This window comes from Diceros bicornis, chromosome 18, assembly GCF_020826845.1.
Source record: "Diceros bicornis minor isolate mBicDic1 chromosome 18, mDicBic1.mat.cur, whole genome shotgun sequence".
NCBI lineage: Eukaryota > Metazoa > Chordata > Mammalia > Perissodactyla > Rhinocerotidae > Diceros > Diceros bicornis.
The window spans coordinates 9,957,527-9,978,797 of NC_080757.1; the positions used below are offsets into that span (position 1 = coordinate 9,957,527).

General features: G+C 44.3%; 1 protein-coding gene across 4 annotated transcripts in view; it reads left to right on the forward strand.

Moving 5' to 3' along the window:
• MYH10 (myosin heavy chain 10) overlaps positions 1 to 19,337 on the forward strand; it is a 139,591-nt gene extending 120,254 nt beyond the window's left edge. For all 4 annotated transcript variants that reach the window (XM_058559736.1, XM_058559734.1, XM_058559735.1 and 1 more), the window contains 13 exons: positions 336 to 440; positions 1,709 to 1,861; positions 2,292 to 2,540; positions 2,824 to 3,036; positions 3,954 to 4,166; positions 5,298 to 5,459; positions 9,258 to 9,386; positions 12,231 to 12,319; positions 13,239 to 13,362; positions 13,445 to 13,653; positions 15,023 to 15,131; positions 16,555 to 16,727; positions 17,668 to 19,337. In XM_058559736.1, coding sequence (XP_058415719.1) covers positions 336 to 440; positions 1,709 to 1,861; positions 2,292 to 2,540; positions 2,824 to 3,036; positions 3,954 to 4,166; positions 5,298 to 5,459; positions 9,258 to 9,386; positions 12,231 to 12,319; positions 13,239 to 13,362; positions 13,445 to 13,653; positions 15,023 to 15,131; positions 16,555 to 16,727; positions 17,668 to 17,812 — 2,073 coding nt within the window. In that variant the 3' untranslated portion in view covers positions 17,813 to 19,337. The remainder of the gene's footprint in view (positions 1 to 335; positions 441 to 1,708; positions 1,862 to 2,291; positions 2,541 to 2,823; positions 3,037 to 3,953; positions 4,167 to 5,297; positions 5,460 to 9,257; positions 9,387 to 12,230; positions 12,320 to 13,238; positions 13,363 to 13,444; positions 13,654 to 15,022; positions 15,132 to 16,554; positions 16,728 to 17,667) is intronic.
• Positions 19,338 to 21,271: the final 1,934 nt, after the last annotated feature.

The window sequence follows — 21,271 nt, forward strand, 5'->3', positions numbered from 1 at the left end:
TTGGTATAATTTTTGTCTCTTCATGATAAAAAACAAGATAGTAAACCAGAGTTAGGAGAAACCCCCTCAGTGTGTGGGCTTTACCATTATAATCCTCCTTGTCCTCTCAGTTGGTAGAGACTGTTAAGTTATCTGTGCCTGCTCACTGGGGCACTGTTGGGAGGCAATGGACTCTTGGTGGAGAAAGTCTTCTTTAACTGAGTTTAAGGCAGTTTCAAGTTCACCCCCTCCTCCCCAAAGACTGGTCCATTTGTGTGCATTTAAGGGTGGTGATTCTAGACCCTTTTTATCTGCTTATTGTTGAATTGAATTTAATCTTTTACTCCTCCTGGCAGAATGAATTGGATAATGTCTCGACTCTTCTGGAAGAAGCAGAGAAGAAGGGTATTAAATTTGCTAAGGATGCAGCTGGTCTTGAGTCTCAGCTACAGGACACACAGGTATCCTAGGGGTGGGGGTTGGTGAGGGGCCTTTCATAATAACTCGGCTATTTCTATAATCTGTAAGTTGGTGAAACATGCTAGTCCCAGAATTGCCTTCTTATCACCTCTTTCTGATTTTATGCTGTACTTTTATTTGGAACCATCTTGCACTATAACTGGCCTTCCTACTCAGGCAGTCTCCTCTGAAGCTCAGTATCTCGATGCAGAGCCCCTGGTTCCTGTGTCTGGCAGGCGTGTGGGCAGCCTAAGAGGTGGCTCTTGCTGGCACGACGGGCGCTGCCTGGGATGTGGTTCACCAAGTGGTGGTCCTATTGCATGCGTGTATTTCAGGCCATTTTAAATAAGATTGTTTTGTTGTGGTTGAAATTTCATTGCACTGACTGACCTAAGAGAAACAGTCTATTTCGTAAAAGGGTTGAAGCTTGCTTATTGTACTGTTAAGACTTGTATCAGATCATTTGTTAGGGATATTTTTAAGCCAGATAGAAGTTAGGTTAATGACTTTGGTGTTATGAAAATAATGTAGCACTTTTTTCTTGCAGTTTTACATCTGATTTTTATTAAATTTGCAAACTTTATATGAGTGTTTGTTTATTTGCCAGGTTCTGGGCTAGGTGCTGGGGATACAGAGGTAAAAATCTCAGACAAACAGAAAGTGGAATAATGAGGCAGTTGGGGACAAGTTCAGTGTAGTTGGGGCTTACACTGTGACCAGGCACATTCTGGTTAGTGAGACTAAAGAAAGAGGCAAGGGACAGACTACAGGAAGCTCTCTATGTGCCTCTGAAAACTTCAAGTCTGCAAGTAATGGGAAAGACATGTTTGCATTTACATTTAGAAAAATTAATCTGGCAGGAAGTATAAAGGACAAACAACTGGGGGTGCCCAATCCTAGAGGTGATCCTAGTGAGAAATGCCGAGGGCCACAGGCCAAGAGAGTGGCGAGGGAAGGGATTCTGGAAGTAGTAAGATGTAGGAGATGCGGGAAAGGGAGGTGTCTTGGACCACTCGCCAGTTCCTGGCCGGGGCCCCCGGTGGATGGTGCTGCCATTTCTCCATCCTCCATGAACGAGTTTAAAGCAATGTTTGTGTTCAGAGCTTTTATAAAATTATCATGTGTGTTTTAAAATCATTTCTGTTTATTAATATCAGTGGATATTTCTTATACGCTGAGGCTCTCTGTTTTTTATAACATGAATTTTTATTTTAATAGAGGTGTTTTTGTATTGGTGATTAATGTAATGAGCTTTTATAAAAATAAACAGGAGCTTCTTCAGGAGGAGACACGCCAAAAACTGAACCTGAGCAGTCGGATTCGGCAGCTAGAAGAAGAGAAGAACAGTCTTCAGGAGCAGCAGGAGGAGGAGGAGGAGGCGAGGAAGAACTTGGAAAAACAAGTGCTGGCCCTGCAGTCCCAGGTGTGTGTGTCCTCGTAGGAGGCGTGGTGGCCTGGATGGGTGTATTTAGCAGCTGATGTCCCTGCTCTGCTGGATTGTTTCAACTCCATTTGGGACAGTTAATTAGGTTGTACTAAATTAAGCCCGTTAGGTGTTTTTCCTTTGACCCAGCCAAATGCTGACACTATGCTGGTCAGAGTGTTGGACGCGTTTAAGGATTTAGGACTGTGTCAACTATGTGAGGTTTCTACCCAATTATCATTTTATAGATTATTAGCTAAGAAATTAAGTTACAGTGTGAGATTCATTTGTTTAAAATCACACAGTATTGATTTATACTATTAGTTCTTCTCAAAAAATAATTAAAAACAAGTTTTTTTTTATTCTTTAAATGTAAAAACCAATTGAGTTCTTTAATACTGATCTTTTCTTTTCTTTACATAAAACGTAGTTGACTGATACCAAGAAGAAAGTAGATGATGACTTGGGAACAATTGAAAGTTTGGAGGAAGCCAAAAAGAAGCTTCTTAAAGACGTGGAGGCCTTGAGCCAGCGCCTGGAGGAAAAGGCTTTGGCGTATGACAAGCTGGAGAAGACCAAGAACCGCCTACAGCAGGAGCTCGACGACCTGATGGTCGACCTGGACCATCAGCGCCAGATCGTCTCCAACTTGGAGAAGAAGCAGAAGAAGTTCGACCAGGTGGGCTCTCCACGTTCCTGTCTCCCAGACTTGGACCAGGGCCACGCCTTATTCCCTCCTGGCAGAGCTCTCACTTTTGTTGTTTTGGTTTAGAATAATCTTTTCTTATTTAAAAGCAATACATACTTAAAGCAAAATTGGAAAGTGGAAAAGCAAAAAGGAATTAAAGAACACCCGTAATCTCATAGTAGTATTCTCAGCAATAAGCCAGACATGTAGTGAATGAGAGGAGTTTATGTTGCTAAAAATTGTTTTTACTATCTCCTGATGCCATTCTTTATAGCTGTTAGCAGAAGAGAAGAACATCTCTGCTCGCTATGCAGAAGAACGAGACCGTGCCGAAGCAGAGGCCAGAGAGAAAGAAACCAAAGCCCTCTCCCTGGCCCGTGCCCTGGAGGAGGCCCTGGAGGCCAAGGAAGAGTTTGAGAGGCAGAACAAGCAGCTGCGGGCAGACATGGAAGACTTGATGAGCTCCAAGGATGACGTGGGGAAGAACGTGCGTATCCCTGGGGACCGCTGCCTGCAGAAGGGGAGCAGGCGACTCCTTAGGCATGCCTGAGGGACCTGGGGATGCCTAGCCCAACAGCGACGTAGTCTAGGGGTGTCTTGGCTCGTATATAAACAGGGGGTTAAAGTCTTCTGGGATAAGCTGTCAGGTTTTCTGTGGTCTGTTTTCTGTCATCTGTGCCAAAGCCAGACTTGGAGTGTTCTTGTAAGCAGCACCGACAGGTGGTGAAGCTTTGCTTATTCTTGTCACTTTCACAGGCCTTCCCTGCCCTAACCTGTATCCTGGCAAGGGATCTTTAAACAAAAGATTTCATTGTTCCTAATCACAAGTAGTTAGCAAACACAAGTACCACAAGGTCCCCTAGGATGAGGAGTAGTGGCATCTGTCTCCAGCACGGAACCTGGAGAGGAGCGAGGTGGGGACTGCAGCTCTCTCTGACCTTGGTCTTCCTGGTGAGGCCCCATGGTTTCTCTGAGGGCTTCAAATGCTTTGGGGGCTTATTCACAGTTTAGAAATTTCTGTGATACTATTCATCCTTCCACTGCATACATCTTCCACAAGACCTGCAATGACTTTCATTTACCCTCTGCCTCTTCCTTAGTATATTGGGTTGTTGAGGATAGTGAAACGGGCCCAGGCCTGGAGAATAATGTCAAAGAATAATGTTGATAGAGCACAGGTGAATAAAGAAATCAGTACTGTCATTTAAATGGCATGCTCAGAAATGAGGACTGGCAGCAGCCACAGAGGGAAAGGGAAGGATGTGTATATGTGTCAGGAGGCTGGCCCGGGGGTGACCAGAGTGGCCAGTGTGCTGTGTGGGGGCCTATAAAACAGGAAGACTGCTGTTCCTGCTTGTGCCTCTGCCAAGGGTCAGCTCTTAACTGATGCTTCCTGTGGTTTAGGTTCATGAACTTGAAAAATCCAAACGCGCCCTAGAGCAGCAAGTGGAGGAAATGAGGACCCAGCTGGAGGAGCTGGAGGATGAACTCCAGGCAACAGAAGACGCCAAGCTTCGCCTGGAGGTCAACATGCAGGCCATGAAGGCCCAGTTTGAGAGGGACCTGCAAACCAGAGATGAGCAGAATGAAGAAAAGAAGCGGCTGCTGATTAAACAGGTAGGTTGAAGCAGGTGTGGCCTCCAGAACAAGAACTTGCTGGTTCTCACAGCACAGCTTTGGGTCAATATCGTCTTCATCACATTAGAACACATTAGCTGGAGGAAAATTAATTTATTTGGTCAGTTGATAATTTTATTCTTGAAAATTTAATATAATTGGTTTTGATTTCCTATTTCTCAGACAATCATTGCTGCTTACAAGCCAGAATACTTACTATCAATTGAAAATCCCCCAATGGAATCTCAAAGGAATATGTAGTTAGGTTCAAGTTCTGTGAGTGTTAAAAGTGTGGGTACAGAAAGAATCAGTGTGCACCTGACAAGGTGATCCAGCATATTCTGAAGTTCAGATCACATGTCCTCATTAAACCTTTCTTTAAAGGAAAAAAAACAGATATTTACATTTTTTTATTTTAAAAAGTTGCTAGGCACTGATGATTTGTATACTTATCTGAATGTATGTTAAACTTGTAATTTAAATGTTTACTTTAAAAATTAATTACGGATGTTTTAAGAATTCCTTGGAGTTCATGGTATCAAGTCTTAGATCTGGGATATATTTAATTTTATTTTGTTATTTTTATTCCACTAATATTTGTTATGTTAATCATTTATTGCTAGTTAACAAATTACCTCAAACTTAGTGACCTAACCCAACACTTACCCACAGTTCCATGGGTCAAGATTTCCAAATCGGCTTAGCGGGCTGCCTGACTGGGGCTGGAGGATCTGCATCCACGCTGGCTCACCCAGGTGGTGCTAGCCCAAGACCTCAGCACCTCCACGTGGGCCTCTCCACAGGCTGCTTAAGTGTCCCCAGAGGAAACTTCCCCAAGAAGTTGTCTCATATCATTCAGTTTTGTTGCACCACCTAGACTAGGAGCATGAGATCAGGGACTCTGCCTTCTTATGTTCCCTCATAGCCAACTGTGGAAGTGGTTTGTACTATATCTTGTTGTTTAAAGATCTGTTTGAACAAAATTCAGCTACTATGGTTTTCTGTTAATAATAATCACTGCTTGGTAGCAGAGAGCACCTCTACACAGTAACCAGAGCCCTTATGACAGGCTGTCTGTTCTCTGGGGGGTTACTAGGGTATGACCAGGCATAACCCGATACCATCCATTAGGTGCGGGAGCTTGAGGCAGAGCTGGAGGACGAGCGGAAACAGCGGGCACTTGCTGTTGCTTCAAAGAAGAAAATGGAAATAGACCTAAAGGACCTTGAAGCTCAAATTGAGGCTGCAAACAAAGCTAGGGATGAAGTGATCAAGCAGCTTCGCAAACTTCAGGTATGTGCAGCTAGCCATCAGTCTTCGATGGTGTCATCTGGCCCTACTGAGATCAAGCATGAGGTGACCTGTGAAACTGGGGAGAACAGCTCTGTGCAGGGCCCAGCCTGTCATCTTGCCACAATCTCACGGCTGACCCATCACCACACTGGGGAGCACAGTGGGGCTGTCACCTTTGGCTATGGGTTGGGGCAGTAGGCCATAAAAATGGCACATGGGTACCTCCAGTGTCTACAGGATGCACTTGGCCCCACATAGTTACTCTCGGACAGAGCTGGGGTGGAGTCACCCAGGTGGAGCATCCACCAGGGGAACATGCTCTTGGGGCTCTAAACAGCCTCTGGTGATGCTTAACTAAACATGTAGCCACCTCCAAGTCACCTGAGAGTGAGGTGTCTCCTTTAGCTCTGTGAGTCTGATTTAATCACCATGTTTGCTACTCAAATGGCGTACTGGTTTTCACTATGACAAAGACTGATTTCTGTAATAATTCACAGTATTGGCAGGCATGTCATGAGCCCTCTCATTCACTACTGATGGGAGCATAAATAGGCACAGCTTTTCTGGGGGGTAGTTTGTCACCTATGACAAAAGCTTTAGCAAATTTCCACTCCTTTGACTTTGGTGGTTCCACATCTTAAGAATTTATTCTAACAAAATATAAAGATGAGAAGAAATATTTATATACAGAGGTCATAGCTTAAGTGTTATTTATGATAGCAAAATGGAAACAACCTAAATGTAAGTGGACTGCCAGCCATTTAAATGATGGGGATATTACGCAATGACAGCAGGGCTTAAGTGAGTAAAGGAACATGCAGTGTAGGGCAACCTCATTTATAACTATAAACATGTATATGTATAGATTTTTGTATATAGACATGTAGACATACATACTTAGAAACAAGTTTAGAAGGAAAAGTCATCTCAGGATAATAGGTTTATGAATAATTTATTTGCTTCCTTATACTTTTTTAAAAAACTAAATACAAAGATTTTTATTTTGACTAGCTAATTATAAAGGTTATTAAGCTAATTACAAAGAACATTAAAATTACATTACTATGATTTGATTTAACAGCTTTGAGATATAATTCATATACCATATAATTCACTTATTTAAAGTGTTTTCAGTGTTTTTTAGTATATTTGTAGGGTTGTACAACCATCACCACTATCTAACTTTGGACATTTTGGTTCCCCCTAAAAGAAACCCTGTTCCCATTAGCTGTCACTCCCCATTCCTTGCTATCTCTAGCACTAATCAACCACTAACTTCTGTCTCTGTGGAGTTCCCTATGCTGGACATTTCATGTAAATGGAATAATACAATATGTGGTCTTTTGTGACTGGCTTTTTTCACTTAGCATAATGTTTTCAAGCTTCATCCATGGTGTAGCATTAATAAATACTTCATTCCTTTTTATTACCAAATAATATTCCATTTTATGGCTGTACCCCATTTTATTAAGCCATGCATCAGTTAATGGACATTTGGGTTATTTCCACTTTTGGGCTGCTATGAACAATGCTGCTATGAACATTCACGTATATTTGTGTAGACATGTGCTTTCCAATTTTCTTGGGTACATACCTACAAGTAGAATTGCTAGGTTATATGGTAACTGTTTAACTTGGAGGAACTGCCAAACCTTTCCACAGCGACTGTACTGTTTTACACTCCCACCAGCTATGTATGAGGATTCCAATTTCTCTGCAGCCTCACCAACAGGTGCTGTTGTCCATCTGTTAATTAGAGCCATCACAGTGGGTGTGAAGTGGTATCTCACTGTGGTTTTGATGTGCATTTCCCTCATGACTAATGATGTTGAACATCTTTTCATGTGCTTCTTGGCCATTATCTGGTTTGGAAAAGATGTCTTTCAATCCTCTGCTCATCTTTTTAATTGAATTGTCTATGAAACTTTTGAGTTGTAACAGTTTTGCATACATTCTGGATATAAGTTTCTTATGAGATATATGATCTCCAAATATTTTCTTCCATTCTCTAGGTTGTCTTTTCACTTATTTGATGGTATTATTTGCAGCACAAAAGTTTTTAATTTTGATGGAATCTAGTTTATTTTTTCTTTTGTTTGTTGTGCTTTTGATATATATATGAAACCACTGCCTACTCCGAGGTCACAGAGATTTACTCCTATGTTTTCTGCTAAGAGTTTTGTACTTTTAGCTCTTACTTTTAGGTTTTTGATCCATTTTGAGTTATTTTTGTTATACGGTTTGAAGTATAGATCCAACTTCATTTTTTTGGATATGGATATCCAGTTGTCTCAGCACATTTGTTGAAAAGACTATTCTTTCCCCCATTGAATTGTCTTGGCACCTTTGTCTAAAATCAACTGACCTTGGACTGATGTATTTATTTCTGAACCTTCAGTTCTGTTCCATTGATCTCTGTGTCTGTCCTTATGCCAGTACCACACAGTCTTGATCACTGTAGCTTTGTAGTAAGTTTTGAAGTTGGGACGTGGAACTTCTCCAACTTTGTTCTTCTTTTTCAAGATTATTATGGATATTCTGGGTTCCTTGTAATTCCATATGAATTTTAGGATCAACTTGTCAATTTCTGGAACAACAACAAAAAGCCAGCTGAGATTTTGATATTGTGTTGACTCTGTAGATCAATTTGAGGAGTATTGCTATCTTAACAATATTAAGTCTTCTGATCCATGAACATGGCTATCTTTCCATTTATTTAGATATTCTTTAATTTTTTTCAATGATGTTTTGTAGTTTTTGGTGGGTAAATCTTGCACTTCTTTTGTTAAATTTATACCTAAGTATTTTATTCTTTTTGATGCTGTTATAAATGTAGTTGGTTTATTAATTTTTAGACTATTCATAGTGTATAGAAATACAATTGATTTTTATATTGATCTTGTATCCTGCAACCTTGCTGAACTCGTTTATTAGTTCTAATGGCTTTTTAGTGGATTCCTTAAGATTTTCTATATATAAGATCATATCATCTGCAAATCAAGCTAGTTTTACTTTTTCCTTTCCAATCTGGATATCTTTTATTTCTTTGTCTTGGCCTAATTGCCTTGATTAGAATCTCCATTACAATATTAAATAGAAGTGGTGAGGCGCCGGCCCCGTGGCTTAGTGGTTAGGTACGTGCGCTCCGCTGCTGGCGGCCCGGGTTCGTGTCCCGGGCGCGCACCTACGCACCGCTTCTCTGGCCATGCTGAGGCCACGTCCCACATACAGCAACTAGAAGGATGTGCAACTATGACATACAACTATCTACTGGGGCTTTGGGGAAAATAAATAAATAAATAAAAATTAAAAAAAAAAAAAGAAGTGGTGAGATCAGACATTCTTGTCTTGTTGTTGATGCCCCTTATCAGAGTTGAAGAAATTTCAAAGTTGAAGAAATTTCCTTCTATTCATAGTTTGAGTGTTTTTATAATGAAAAGGTGTTTGATTTTGTCAAATGCTGCTTCTGTGTTTATTGAGATGATCATATGGTTATATTAATTCAATTTTGGATGTCAAACCAACCTTGCACTTCTCAGATAAATCTCACTTGTTCATGGTGTATAATCCTTTATGTTGCTGGATTCAGTTTGCACTATTTTGTTGAGGATTTTTGCATCTATATATTGGTCTGAATGTTTTCTTTTCTTATGATATCTTTGTCATTTCTGTATACTTTTATATTTACAATGAATGTATTTATAATGAAAGTATATTACTTTTATAATCTGGAAAAAATAACATGTTTAAAAATTAAGAATGAAACTACCCCCAAGCCACCTTCTTATTTAATCTTAGGCTCAGATGAAGGATTACCAACGTGAGTTAGAAGAAGCCCGTGCATCCCGGGATGAGATTTTTGCTCAATCCAAAGAGAGTGAAAAGAAACTGAAGAGTCTAGAAGCAGAAATCCTGCAATTGCAAGAGGTTTGTTTACTTTTTCATCTGTTCAATAATTATTTGCCCTCGAAATTTCTCCAAGATCAGACAATATCTTCGTAGCCTATTGTAATTTCACTATTCATTTTTAATATGGTATTGGACTATCTTATTGCTTCAGTTTAGCAAGACAAGTGGTCACACTTTGACACTGCTCATATATATTTCTCCTCCTGGGAAAAGGCAGAGGAGCTGACTAGCAATTTTTCAAGCCACTTTCCAGGCCTTGTTCCCATGTATAAGAAAAGAGAGTGATGTTCACTTAATGTTGGTATGCATCAGGATCATTTAACTCTGACCTTAGTGATATTGCCTTGTTTTACACAGAAACACTATTCATTTGATACTTGAAAGGAGAGAGGTATGTTTCATTGAATTCCTGAGTGAATCATCTTGTAATCAATTATTCTTTCATTTATCTCTTTCATAAGTTCTCATGGAGGGGGATTGGTGAAGGGTTACACATAACATGGAATTATATCAGTGCAAGGCACACTTGAATACACATACTTCTTTTTTTTTTTCTAAACAGTTTTATTAGGTATAACCCAAATACAAAGAACTGCACGTATTAATGTGTACATAAATTTCTGTATAAATAAAGGATGATCAAAAATTTATTCGAACTTGGAAAGATAAGAGTAACTTAACTTGAAATGTTAATATCAGTCAATATGAAAAAGCTCCCAATACATACATCTAGACATGCTGGATAAAAATGTTACCAAAGACAACTGTGAATGTGAAGTTGAGCTTGCAAGAAAGCAAAGGAAACTCCCTAGGTGTCAGGAATGAAGAAGGAACTAAAAACCAGATCAGTCAACGCTGAGCAGATCCTGAGAGCCAGCTTTTCATCCTTGTTTTCTATTGCATTGACTTGTGCTTGTCTTTATTTCACTTGGATTTTTTTTTCTTTTTCAGATTTCTTGAGTTAGACACTTAGCACAGTAATTTTCAAGCTTCCCTCTTGTCTAATATATTCATAAAACACTATAAATTCTTGAGTACTCTTTTTACTGTATCCCACAAAATTTGATATGATGTGCTTTTGTTATTTAACTTTAAATTTTTCTGATTTCTCTGACGGTTTCTTCTTTATCCCATGAATGATTTAAAAATGTAGTTTAAATCTCCAAACATTTGTTTATTTAGTTGATTTCTAGTTTTATTGCATTGTGGTTAGAGAATGTTGAGAGCATAGCAGCTCTAGGGCCTAGAACGTGGTCAGTGTTTATAAATGTTCCATGTGTGCTTCAGAGGATCCTGTATTCATCAATGAAGTAGAATGTCCAAGATCTGTGTAGTCCATCACAGAGCTGATGGGTGATAGCCCCACAGGTGATGAGGCTCTAGAAGCCTGCCTCCTGGAGTGCTCCTGGGGTGTTGCCTAAGTACACACGTATTCCTTGCAGCCGGGCACTCGCAGTTTTTTCAGAAAGCTGAAAGTGTTAATTTCCCACCTTCAGGAGAACGACATTGCATTAAGGAGAAGAGACTGATCTGGAAAGCTAGCCCTGCCCTTCCTCTCCTTTCTCCCCCGGGTCCCTCAGCCTGACTGCAGCACCTTCAGCCAGTGGACAGGAGCCCTTGCTGGGCCCAAGAGGATGGAACACCAGAGGCCAGGTGGTAGAGCTGATGCTTACACAGTGTTTGTTAATCAGAGGCCCTCAGGTCAGGCCTAGAGTATTCTGCCTGCTGCCATCACATCCTGGACTCTCGCCCTGTTCCCATGTGTTCAGATTCTGTGGGCCTTTCGGAGGACCTGCATCCTGCACACTAACATGAAAGGCAGGTGCACAGTTTGCAGACAAAGTCCTTTTATGTAGCCCAGCTCCTCAGGCATCTTAAAGTTCTGCTCTTGCCAAATATGGCATCTTTTGGCAGGAGCAGCTGGTGGGAAGAGGCCCTGGACAGGGAGGGAGTCAGAACCCTGAGTTTCTGTTGCTGACAAACCTTGGGACTTTGGGCAAGTCGCTTTTCCATGTGGGCCTCAGTTTCCTATCTATAAAATGAGGGAGATCATGCTGCTCTCAAGTTGTGAGACTATGATCTCAGTCTTTACTCAGCTGTGGTGAGAAATGTGCCCTGAATCCTTCCTGTGGCAAATCTTCTTTCAAAGGAAATTTGTAGAAAAGCAGCCATCAGGCAGGTCTTCCTCCGGAAGGCTGGTGGGCACAGGGCCATCCTTCTGCCCTGCCTAGTTCTCTGCGAGTCCCCTACAGAGCCACAGCGGCCTGACCGGCCAGGGCTCCCATCCTCTCTGCTCACCGCAGGGGCCCAGCTCTCCAAACCACCTGAGCTCCGGACCCGCACTCCACCCACCTTCTCCCCGCGGAGCTGTGCTCTTTGTTGCACTGCACAACTACCTTACTCTCTGGTGCCTAGATATTCACTGATTTGTCCAGCTAGTGTACTTGATCTCCAAACTATACTACTTGTATGTATGAAAGACACTTCAAGACCATGAATTGGTGTAGTTCTGGGTTTGCGTAAAGTTTGTGTTTAGTTTATGATTAAGAAACACCAGCTTTCTAAGGAATATCGCTGTCTCTAACATTGGAAGTGACAGTAAAAGCCCTTACATCGACTAGGACTTCCCTCTGTGGACATTTTTGTATAAAGGTGTAGACACAGCACATCACCTGGCTGACCTGCACCCAAACAGATTCTCTTCAGCAAACCTGCCAGCTTAATTCCTCAAATCTCATTGCAATTTGAGGTGCGCATGGAGTGCCTGGAGCACAGTGGCTGCAGCCTACAGGCGTTGTTAGATTTCACATCTGAAGAAACTGTTAACATCCAGAGCTTAAATCATAGTCTAAACTTATTTAGGAACTTGCCTCATCTGAGCGAGCCCGCCGACACGCCGAGCAGGAGAGAGATGAGCTGGCTGACGAGATTGCCAACAGTGCTTCTGGCAAGTGAGTCTCCTGGCAGCAGGTGGGAAGGGGTAGGCATCTAGAAATCAGTGGTGGCCGCACCTGTCCTCTCGGCCACCTGTGTTTCATTCCCCTGGGGCACACTCGCTGCACTGAGAAGGCCATGGTGTCGCCTGGCATCTAGGAGTCAGTAGTCAGTTTGCTCATCTGTTCAAAGTCTGGGAAGATGAGCGTGAGAGGCTGAATCTCCGGACTGCCTTGGCCACTGGCTGGCTGTGCAACCCAGGCAGTCACACTCCCTATGCCAGTCATGCCCACAATAGGCGTAAAGGAAATACATTCGGAACTAACCTGGTTTCTGAAGACGGCACAGCCTTGCACTGCAAGTCTTCACTTTCAAATTCATTAGGTTTGGCAAACAGATTCCTTAGACCTACCTTTCTCTGAATGCATTTTTCATTAAAAGTAATCTTTTTTCCAATTAAGAAGTTGCTTTCTCCATTTAATTACCATACTGAGGATTCATCATAGTCATTTTCTAGCATGCCATGATAAGGAGTTGGAATTTTATCTCAATGCGCTGGAAAACTTGTATAGTTTAAGGTAGGGAATGCAATGCCAGGATCTTTTTGCACTTTTGAAAACTGATGCTGGCTGCATCTTTGGAGAACAGATGGAGAGGCAGCAGGGATGTCAGTGGAAGGCCACCACAGTGGTCCAGGCAAGAGATGATGGGACCTGGACTTGGGTGGCAGGCCTGGGGATGGAGAGAAGTGGGTGGCATGTTTGAAAGTGTAATCAATAGGACTTGTTGACAGATTGGGGGATGGGTATAGGGGAAAGAAAAATCAAGAATGATGCTCAGTTTCTAGCAGCAGGCTGGGTGGAGGAGCCCTCCCTGAGTTTCCCCGTGTTGTGCAGACCTTGTATTGAGCTGTCTCCTCATCCTCGCCCCGGCCAGGTCTGCGCTGCTGGATGAGAAGCGGCGTCTGGAGGCACGCATCGCGCAGCTGGAGGAGGAGCTTGAAGAGGAGCAGAGCAACATGGAGCTGCTCAACGACCGCTTCCGCAAGACCACGCTGCAGGTGGCCCACGCAGCAGCCTCTCCCTGGGAAGGGCTGTGCTGCCCCTCTGGCACAAGTGACTAAACTTGTCTCTCCTCTCTAGGTGGACACGCTGAACGCAGAGCTGGCGGCTGAGCGCAGCGCAGCCCAGAAGAGCGACAACGCGCGCCAGCAGCTGGAGCGGCAGAACAAGGAGCTGAAGGCCAAGCTGCAGGAGCTGGAGGGCACCGTCAAGTCCAAGTTCAAGGCCACCATCTCGGCCCTGGAAGCTAAGATTGGGCAGCTGGAGGAGCAGCTTGAGCAGGAAGCCAAGTAAGAGGTTTTTGCTGCCGTAAACCAAAACTCCCTATCTCTGCTACACACCAGGTCCAGGCTCAGCCTGTGAGTCAGAGACGGAACTCACGCCCCTTGCCCCGTGGGAGCTCCCGTGGCATGGGAAGAGGCGACAGCAACACGTGTAACGAGAGTGGGAGACAGAAGGTGGTGTGAGCCCTAGGGAAGCCTGGGCTCACCTGTCAGCTCTTCCTGGAGTCAGCTGCGGGCTAATCAGCCTGGCCCCGTGACTTCCTAGGTGCCATAGTTTACATCTCTACCCAAAGTTGATGGCATCACGTGAAATGCTCCAGTTTGTTGTCAGAGAAGAAATGCAATATGACAAAAATAAAAGCTTTTCTTCTCCCACAGGAAGAGATTGCTTAAGAGTTTCCATTCTGTAGTATTAAACCATTCTGAAATTAATGAGGAATTGCACACTACGTCTCTTGGCAGGCATTTACAAAGCAATGAGAGGAATAGAATCATAGACTGCCAGAGAGCAGACCTTCACATTCACCCACTTGGGGAGCTTGGGGCCCAGAAATGCAGGGCCCGAGCACAGAGCACGTCCTCCCCGACGCAGCCTCCTCCTACTTCCCACTCCACTCTTTGGCCTCTGCTGTGCTCAAATCAGACAATTAAGGGTCTGTTTGTTGTTGGTTGTAATTAGCATGACGCGCCCTTTCAGCTGACTCCATCTGCTATCCATTTTTACATAACATTTGTTAAGAAACAAAAGAACTTTTTCTGTTTTACATGGAGTTCTCCAAATAAGTTCTCTTTCCTCTGAATGGGACAATGTGGGCCTGTCTAGAAACATGGTGATTTGTTTGACTTCTAACTCAAGAGTGAGTGTGGGTGGATTTTTAATTTGTTTTTCAATGTTAGCTGCTATAGCCCCTGGCATCATAGTAGGTAGTCAGTAATTTTGAATTGAAACAATCAATTAATAAATTCAGTCTTTGTTTTGTTTTATTGTCCAGGCTAAAAGGTTAGGTGATTAGAATAATCAGCTAAAGTTATTATCTTCAAAAAAAGTCTGTACTCAATATGAGTGACAGGTAGCCTGTATGTAACATTTGATCTTCAGAGGAGCACTGAATAAAGTAATTAATATCTGCATGCAAAGGAATAATGTGCTTTTTCTACCCATCAGCATTAAAATACATTAAAGGCAATCCACATTTTGACCAGAAGGGAGAAGTTTCTGGGCCATATTAATCATAATATTATTCTGGTCAGAGAGGTCCTGGAAAGCCCTCCAACATATGTCATCTTCCAGAGAAAAGGGCTTTAAAAAATACTTTCCCCATTCAAACTATCATTTTAAGAATTCCGAATACTAGTGTATTGATCATTTCCATAGGGAACGAGCAGCCGCCAACAAACTAGTCCGTCGTACCGAGAAGAAGCTGAAAGAAATCTTCATGCAGGTTGAAGATGAACGTCGACATGCAGATCAGTATAAAGAACAGGTAAGGGAAGAAAGCAGGGCAGGATGAACATGTCTTCCACCTCAGAAATGCTTTAGCAAGGAGACTGATGCAGAGTGAGCCAAGTGTTACCATTTCACCACTAAATTAAGAAAATGCTATTTGAAACTCTTAGTTCTAATGTTTCAACAGACATGTGCTGTTCCTTGTTCCCGCCAGGCACTCGTGGGTGCTGGGGATACAGAAGTGATGAGGACACGGCCCCTGCCCCTCGGGGTTCTCCCAGTGCACCAGAGATGGGGTGGGGGGGGGTGCCAAGAGCACGGCAGGGCTTTGAAGTGTGAGGCCTGAACTGGGAACTGAACCTTAAAGTTATCATCTGTTTCCTCCAGTAGAACGTATACTTTATGAGCACAGATTTCTGCCTCTTGCACTCACTGTCATCTCTTGGATGCCTAGAACACTTCCTGGGCGTGGGTGGCAGTCTCTGAATATTGGCTGGAGGGAGGGGTGGGTGCAGGAGATGTTGACTAGAAAGCGAAGAGAAAACAAATGTACCGCCTACAGGACCGAGCGGTCGTCTTGTGGGCATCCGGGCACCCTTCTAAGCATCAGGGAGTGTCTCACCAGGACTCTGAACCGCAGTCAGGTCTGCACTGACCACAGCCTGGGTAGCTGTGCTCTCCCTCTGCTCTCCCCCCTCTGCCGCGGTGAGACTTGCCGCTGCAGACACTGGGAGGGACGGGGGACGAAGCTGAGGATCCCGCTGCCTTTGGCCCAGACTCTCCCCTTTTCTTCCCCTGCTCCCTTCAGCACCTGGCCTTCTCTCCCGAGCCCCACCCTCAGGGTCTGGCGGCACTGAGCGTAGTTCTGGGTGGGCGTGAGCTAGAACTGCAAGGCACTGGCCAGTCTCTGTATGGCTCAGGAGTGAACGACCCACTGGGGAGGCTGAGTTCTCATGTCTGGTCTTCCAGAGTGGCTTTGGACTTGAATCAGAATATAAGCTCTGAAACACCCATATTGAAGGGAGATATAAAAACGAATGTACCATCTCCTGGGGTTGGAGATTGTCCACATTGTTGGCTCTTCTGTATTTCGCAGGAATAGCAATTCCCCTTCACAATCGCGTAGGTCACTCATGTGAAGATAGTAAACTGTATCATTTTTCTGCAGAAAACTCACAAGTGAAAATAGGGTTTAAAGTTTATTAAAAATTCCTTTAGCACAGTTTGCCCTGTAGACACTGGCTTTGCTGAGAATGGCAGGCTGATCAAAAGGTCTTAGACCAGCCCCCAATCTTGTGTGTGTTTACGTGCACACACGTGTATACGTGTCGTGTGTGCATGCATGCGTGTGCTCACGTGGCTGACAGAGCAGAGAGCTGGGCTCACACACTCAGGATGCAGCAGTGCTGAATTTGGATTCACCAGTTTGGTTTTGACTTGGTTCGTGTAACTTCCCCAAGATGGAGAAGGCCAACGCCAGGATGAAGCAGCTTAAACGGCAGCTGGAGGAAGCCGAAGAAGAAGCTACACGTGCCAACGCGTCTCGGCGCAAACTCCAGCGGGAACTGGATGATGCCACTGAGGCCAACGAGGGCCTGAGCCGCGAGGTCAGCACTCTGAAGAACCGGCTGAGGTGAGTGACCCCGGGGACTCACGGAGTCTGCACCCAAAGCTTGCAAAAACAGCCACATTTGTAGCCTTAGCTTTAACTTTTCTGAAGCAGTTTCCTTAGATTCATGTACAGTTACTTGTTCCTGCTCTTGAATCACTTCCCCTGTTGAGCATTCAGGATTTCTGACCCTTAGTAGACCTTGAGGAGAACACAAGAGGAACAGGCCCACTCATTTGCTCTGCCGTTATCTAGTGGACTATACAAATACACAGCACAAGGCCTGAGAGCAGCTCAAGTGTCTGTCCGTGTCCAGGCGTCCACAGTGAGGACAGGTCCCGGCCTCCATTAAAAAGCAGGGCAGGAGCTCCTCGCAGGACCTGGTGCCGTCAGCCCTCTTCCCGTCCTCATCTCCACACTGGATCCGAGGTGCACCAGGGAGAGGGCAGAACATGGTGGAGCTAAAGCTAAATTTTCTCCCCAGGACAGGTTAGCACAGGGGTCAGCAAACTGTGGCCCATGGGCCAAATTCTGTCCGAGCCCTGCTTTTGTACAGCATCAAGGGTTGAAAAGGAATGTGCAACAGAGACTTTATGTGGCCCGCAAAGCCTGTCTGCCCTTACAGCAGTGCTGACCCTTGGTTAGCAGGCAAAGCTTTCTTTACTCCATCGTCCTTACTCTGTCTATCACAGACAGCTGTAAGTTGATTCCAGCCATCCCCAGGTCTCTGAGGACCTCCTGCTCAGTGTACACTGTGTGTTGGCCAGCGTGATATTCCGCAGAGGGGGTATAGGAGAGGCAGAGAAGCACAGAGCCTTTTCTGATCATGCGCACCCACCCAGGTCATGTGTCCTGAGGAAGGGGGAGATGTGGAAGTTTTGAGTCATATTAGATGGTTGAACAACTTGACAGTCACATGTTCTTGTGTATTTACCAACACGTGTCTACTTTCTGTTCCCTCCAGGCGAGGTGGCCCAATCAGCTTCTCTTCGAGCCGATCTGGCCGGCGCCAGCTGCACATTGAGGGGGCTTCCCTGGAGCTGTCAGATGACGACACAGAAAGTAAGACCAGTGATGTCAATGAGACGCAGCCGCCCCAGTCAGAGTAGCGTCATAGGAAGCCAGTGGAGGCAATACAGTGGGACACGCAGGAACTCACCCAGCGCCAGCCTGCCTTGGAGCCTCCTACAGATTTAGGAAATTGGCAAGCTACGGGATTCCTTACTGAAAGATCAACTGTGTCTTAAGGCTTTCCAGCCTACACATACTGTATCCTGCTTCAGATTTAGGTACAATTGCTCCCCTTTTTATATAGATACATACACAAAACACACATATTAAACAGATTGTCTCATCATTGCATCTATTTTCCATATATTCATCAAGAGACCATTTTATAATACATGTTAAGAAGAGAACCCTTTTTCAAACAAACTCTAGACCCTCGTTGCCAGTCGCTGGGTTATGGGGGCAGCCCCGTGGTTGTTGCTCAGTCGCTCTGCATGCTCTCTGTCATACAGACAGGTAACTTAGTTCTGTGTTCATGCGGCCCCTGACTCCTCAGCCACATCAAGTCTCCTAGAACATTGTGGAACCTAAACTGCACTTGTATCTCTCATTTCCTTCGAATAATGATCAACACTATTTCAGTGAGCAAACTGTGAAAGGGACTTTGGAAAGATTAGGAGGGGTGGGTTGGACTGGGGGAAGCAGCATCCATTTGGGGTTACCGTGCCCATCTCCCTTGAGTTGGTGACGTCCCCACATCTCTTCATGTGAACTGTCCTTGGCCAGAGCTGGCCTGTGCGTAGAATGGATAGTGGCCGTGATGCAGCAGAGGCCCCTCCTGCCCCGGGTGGCAGCCATCACGTTGGCTTCTGGATGGTCTCCTGAAGCGTCTGGCTTTGCCAGTGTATTATCCTCGCTTCAGGAGCAAGCAGCTGTGGGCCCCTAAGCGGGAGTTAGTGGAAGGCCCCCTCGCCAGCCAGGCTCTCATGCTGACTTTGCAAATTCAGCCGCTGCTTTGAGCCCAAAATGGGAATATTGGTTTTGTGTCCGAGACTTGTTCCAAGTTTGTCAGTGAGGTTTACAGAACCTCAAGAACAGATGCCATCTGCCTGAATGTTGACATGCCAGTGGATGTGAATCCTTTTTCGTTTCTCCTTTTCCCTTCCCTTTGGACAGTATTACGGTGAACATTTAGCATTCTGTTTTTGGTTGATAGTTAAGCAAACTGACATTACAGAAAGTGCCTTAGACACTACAGTACTAAGACAATGTTAAATATATTATTTGCTTCTGTAACAATTTAATGTATTAAGTTTTGACTGTGCTTCTTATCATGTACCTCTCTAGTCAAAGTGGTATTATAAACATTCAGTGACAATGAATCAGTGTTAATTATAAATCCTTGATCCTCTGCAACGTGCTTGAAAACACAAACCTTTTTGGGTTAAAAGCTTTAACATCTGTTAGGAAGAATTTGTCATGTGGGTTTGGAATCTTTGATTTTCCCCCTTTATGAATTGTACTGGCTGTTGACCACCAGACACCTGACTGCAAATATCTTTTCTTGTATTCCCATATTTCTAGACAATGATTTTTGTAAGACAATAAATTTATTCATTATAGATATTTACGCCTGCTCTATTTACTTGGAGGAAAAAGCACCCACTGAGAATAAACAGACCTCAATAAACAAGAATAATCATGTAAACATGGAATCTGTTTTCTCACTTTCTGTTCTCAATTTCCCATCTGTGATCTGATTGGAGATTGGGAGCTACACACACTTAACATGCGGGCAGCCAGGCCCACGTCTTCTGAGGGCACTGCGCTCCCAGAAACTTTCAGGTGATGGGCTAAGTCTCAGGGCAGTCTTGGCTACAAGTGCTGTTCTCAGTAGTGGCCTCACGGTGTGTAGACACGTTTGGAATGAAAGGGCTGCTGGGACTAGGGCTAGAGACTCAACTGTCAGTGGAGAAAGGGAGTAATTTAGGGCCACAGGATAAAGCCTTTAGGAGGGTTTCAGTCACCAACCAGTGAAGCGCATTACCGGATTGGAGCACGATAAGAGATCCAAGAAGTTTCAGACTATTTTCAGGCAGGATGTGCACTGAAAACGCTTTTGGGAGGATTCAGTGGTGAAACCCAGGGGCAGCCTTTCTGGTATGGGCCAGTTAGAATTCCAGGGCAGGAGAGAAATTCTAGAGGAACACAAAATCATGTAAAGAATGCTGATGTTTTTTTATTCCGTGATAGTCTCAGGTCAGGCTGGTTCTGGTAGTGTGAGGTCTGTATGGTGTCACTACCACAGGAGAAAAAGGCAAGTCGCAGTTAACGGTGTTTCACTTGTGTTCTCATCCTTGCATTCAATCTTAGTGCAGCTGTTTGTGGAATTCAGAGGCTTGTTTTTCTCAAAAAGTAAGAATTCTTCTCTCTCTGCTGGCTGGTTTAACTGGTGTTAATGTCACAGTTTCCCAACTACTCAGCCTATCAGGAGAAACATATAATCTACATGGGCTGATTCCACACAGATGCTAGAAAGAACCTTCCGCCACTAAACAAACAAGCCACCACTTATGTAGTCTAAGGAAAGATACTTCATAAAACCTTTGTTGGGTATTTAAAGCACCAGGAAGACGGTTTATGGGCTTTGAGTATGTCAAAGACTCAAGCCGGCTGGCTTCCACCCAGCAGAAGTGTGGTCCATCGTGAGGAGGGATTTAGGCCAAACTTGGGAAAGCCTTCCTTCTGTTGAAACGAAGTTTAGGTGAGATGAGGCTCTGCTGGGGTTTTAACTCAGAGCTGTCGTGCATACTTTAAATGCTCTGTCTGCCTGTGGCACATCATAGGCTCTTCTTTTAATGCAGACATTCCAGAGAATTATGTTAAATCACTTTGGTAGGGGTAACACACCTATTCCTAGCCTGACTGGCTTGAGGGTATCCTCCTGAAACCCTGACATCAGAAAGACTAGAGCTCCGTCACATTTCTTTTCTGTCACCAATTTTCCCCATCCTGGAAAACCTCAACTAAGATGAATTATGAGCCGGGAGGCCAAATTGCTCTCACAGCCAGCTCTCCCTATGCCTCTGGGTATAACTGACCCACGGTCCCTTCCTCCTAAAGCCAATGTTGCCAGGACACAGACGTGTCTGTGTCAAGACAGTTGTCAAATTCCAGGACCCATCACTTCCTGCCCCACCCCCACCTCCTCAAAAAAAAAAAAACAAAAAAAAAAACCTCAAGCCAGAACAGGCCATGGGATGGAATCTTTAGAAAGTGGAGAAGATGGCTCCTCTCCTCGTGATTCCAGGAAGGGCTGAGAGTGAAGTCTGTGGCTGAGACCTGAGGGGAGTCCCCATCCACAAAGGCTTCCTAGTCACTCTGGGAGGGACAACCTGTGCACCAAGAGCTTTCCCAAATTCTGGGTGTTTGCTAGAATGCTGTGTCCTGTGCCAGCTGTCAGGACCAGACGGGGCAGCCCACTTCCTTGTGTAGCCACCTGTCACTTGGGAATCTAGCAAATCATGTGAGGTGTGGTATCTCATACGATTCTTGTCGGA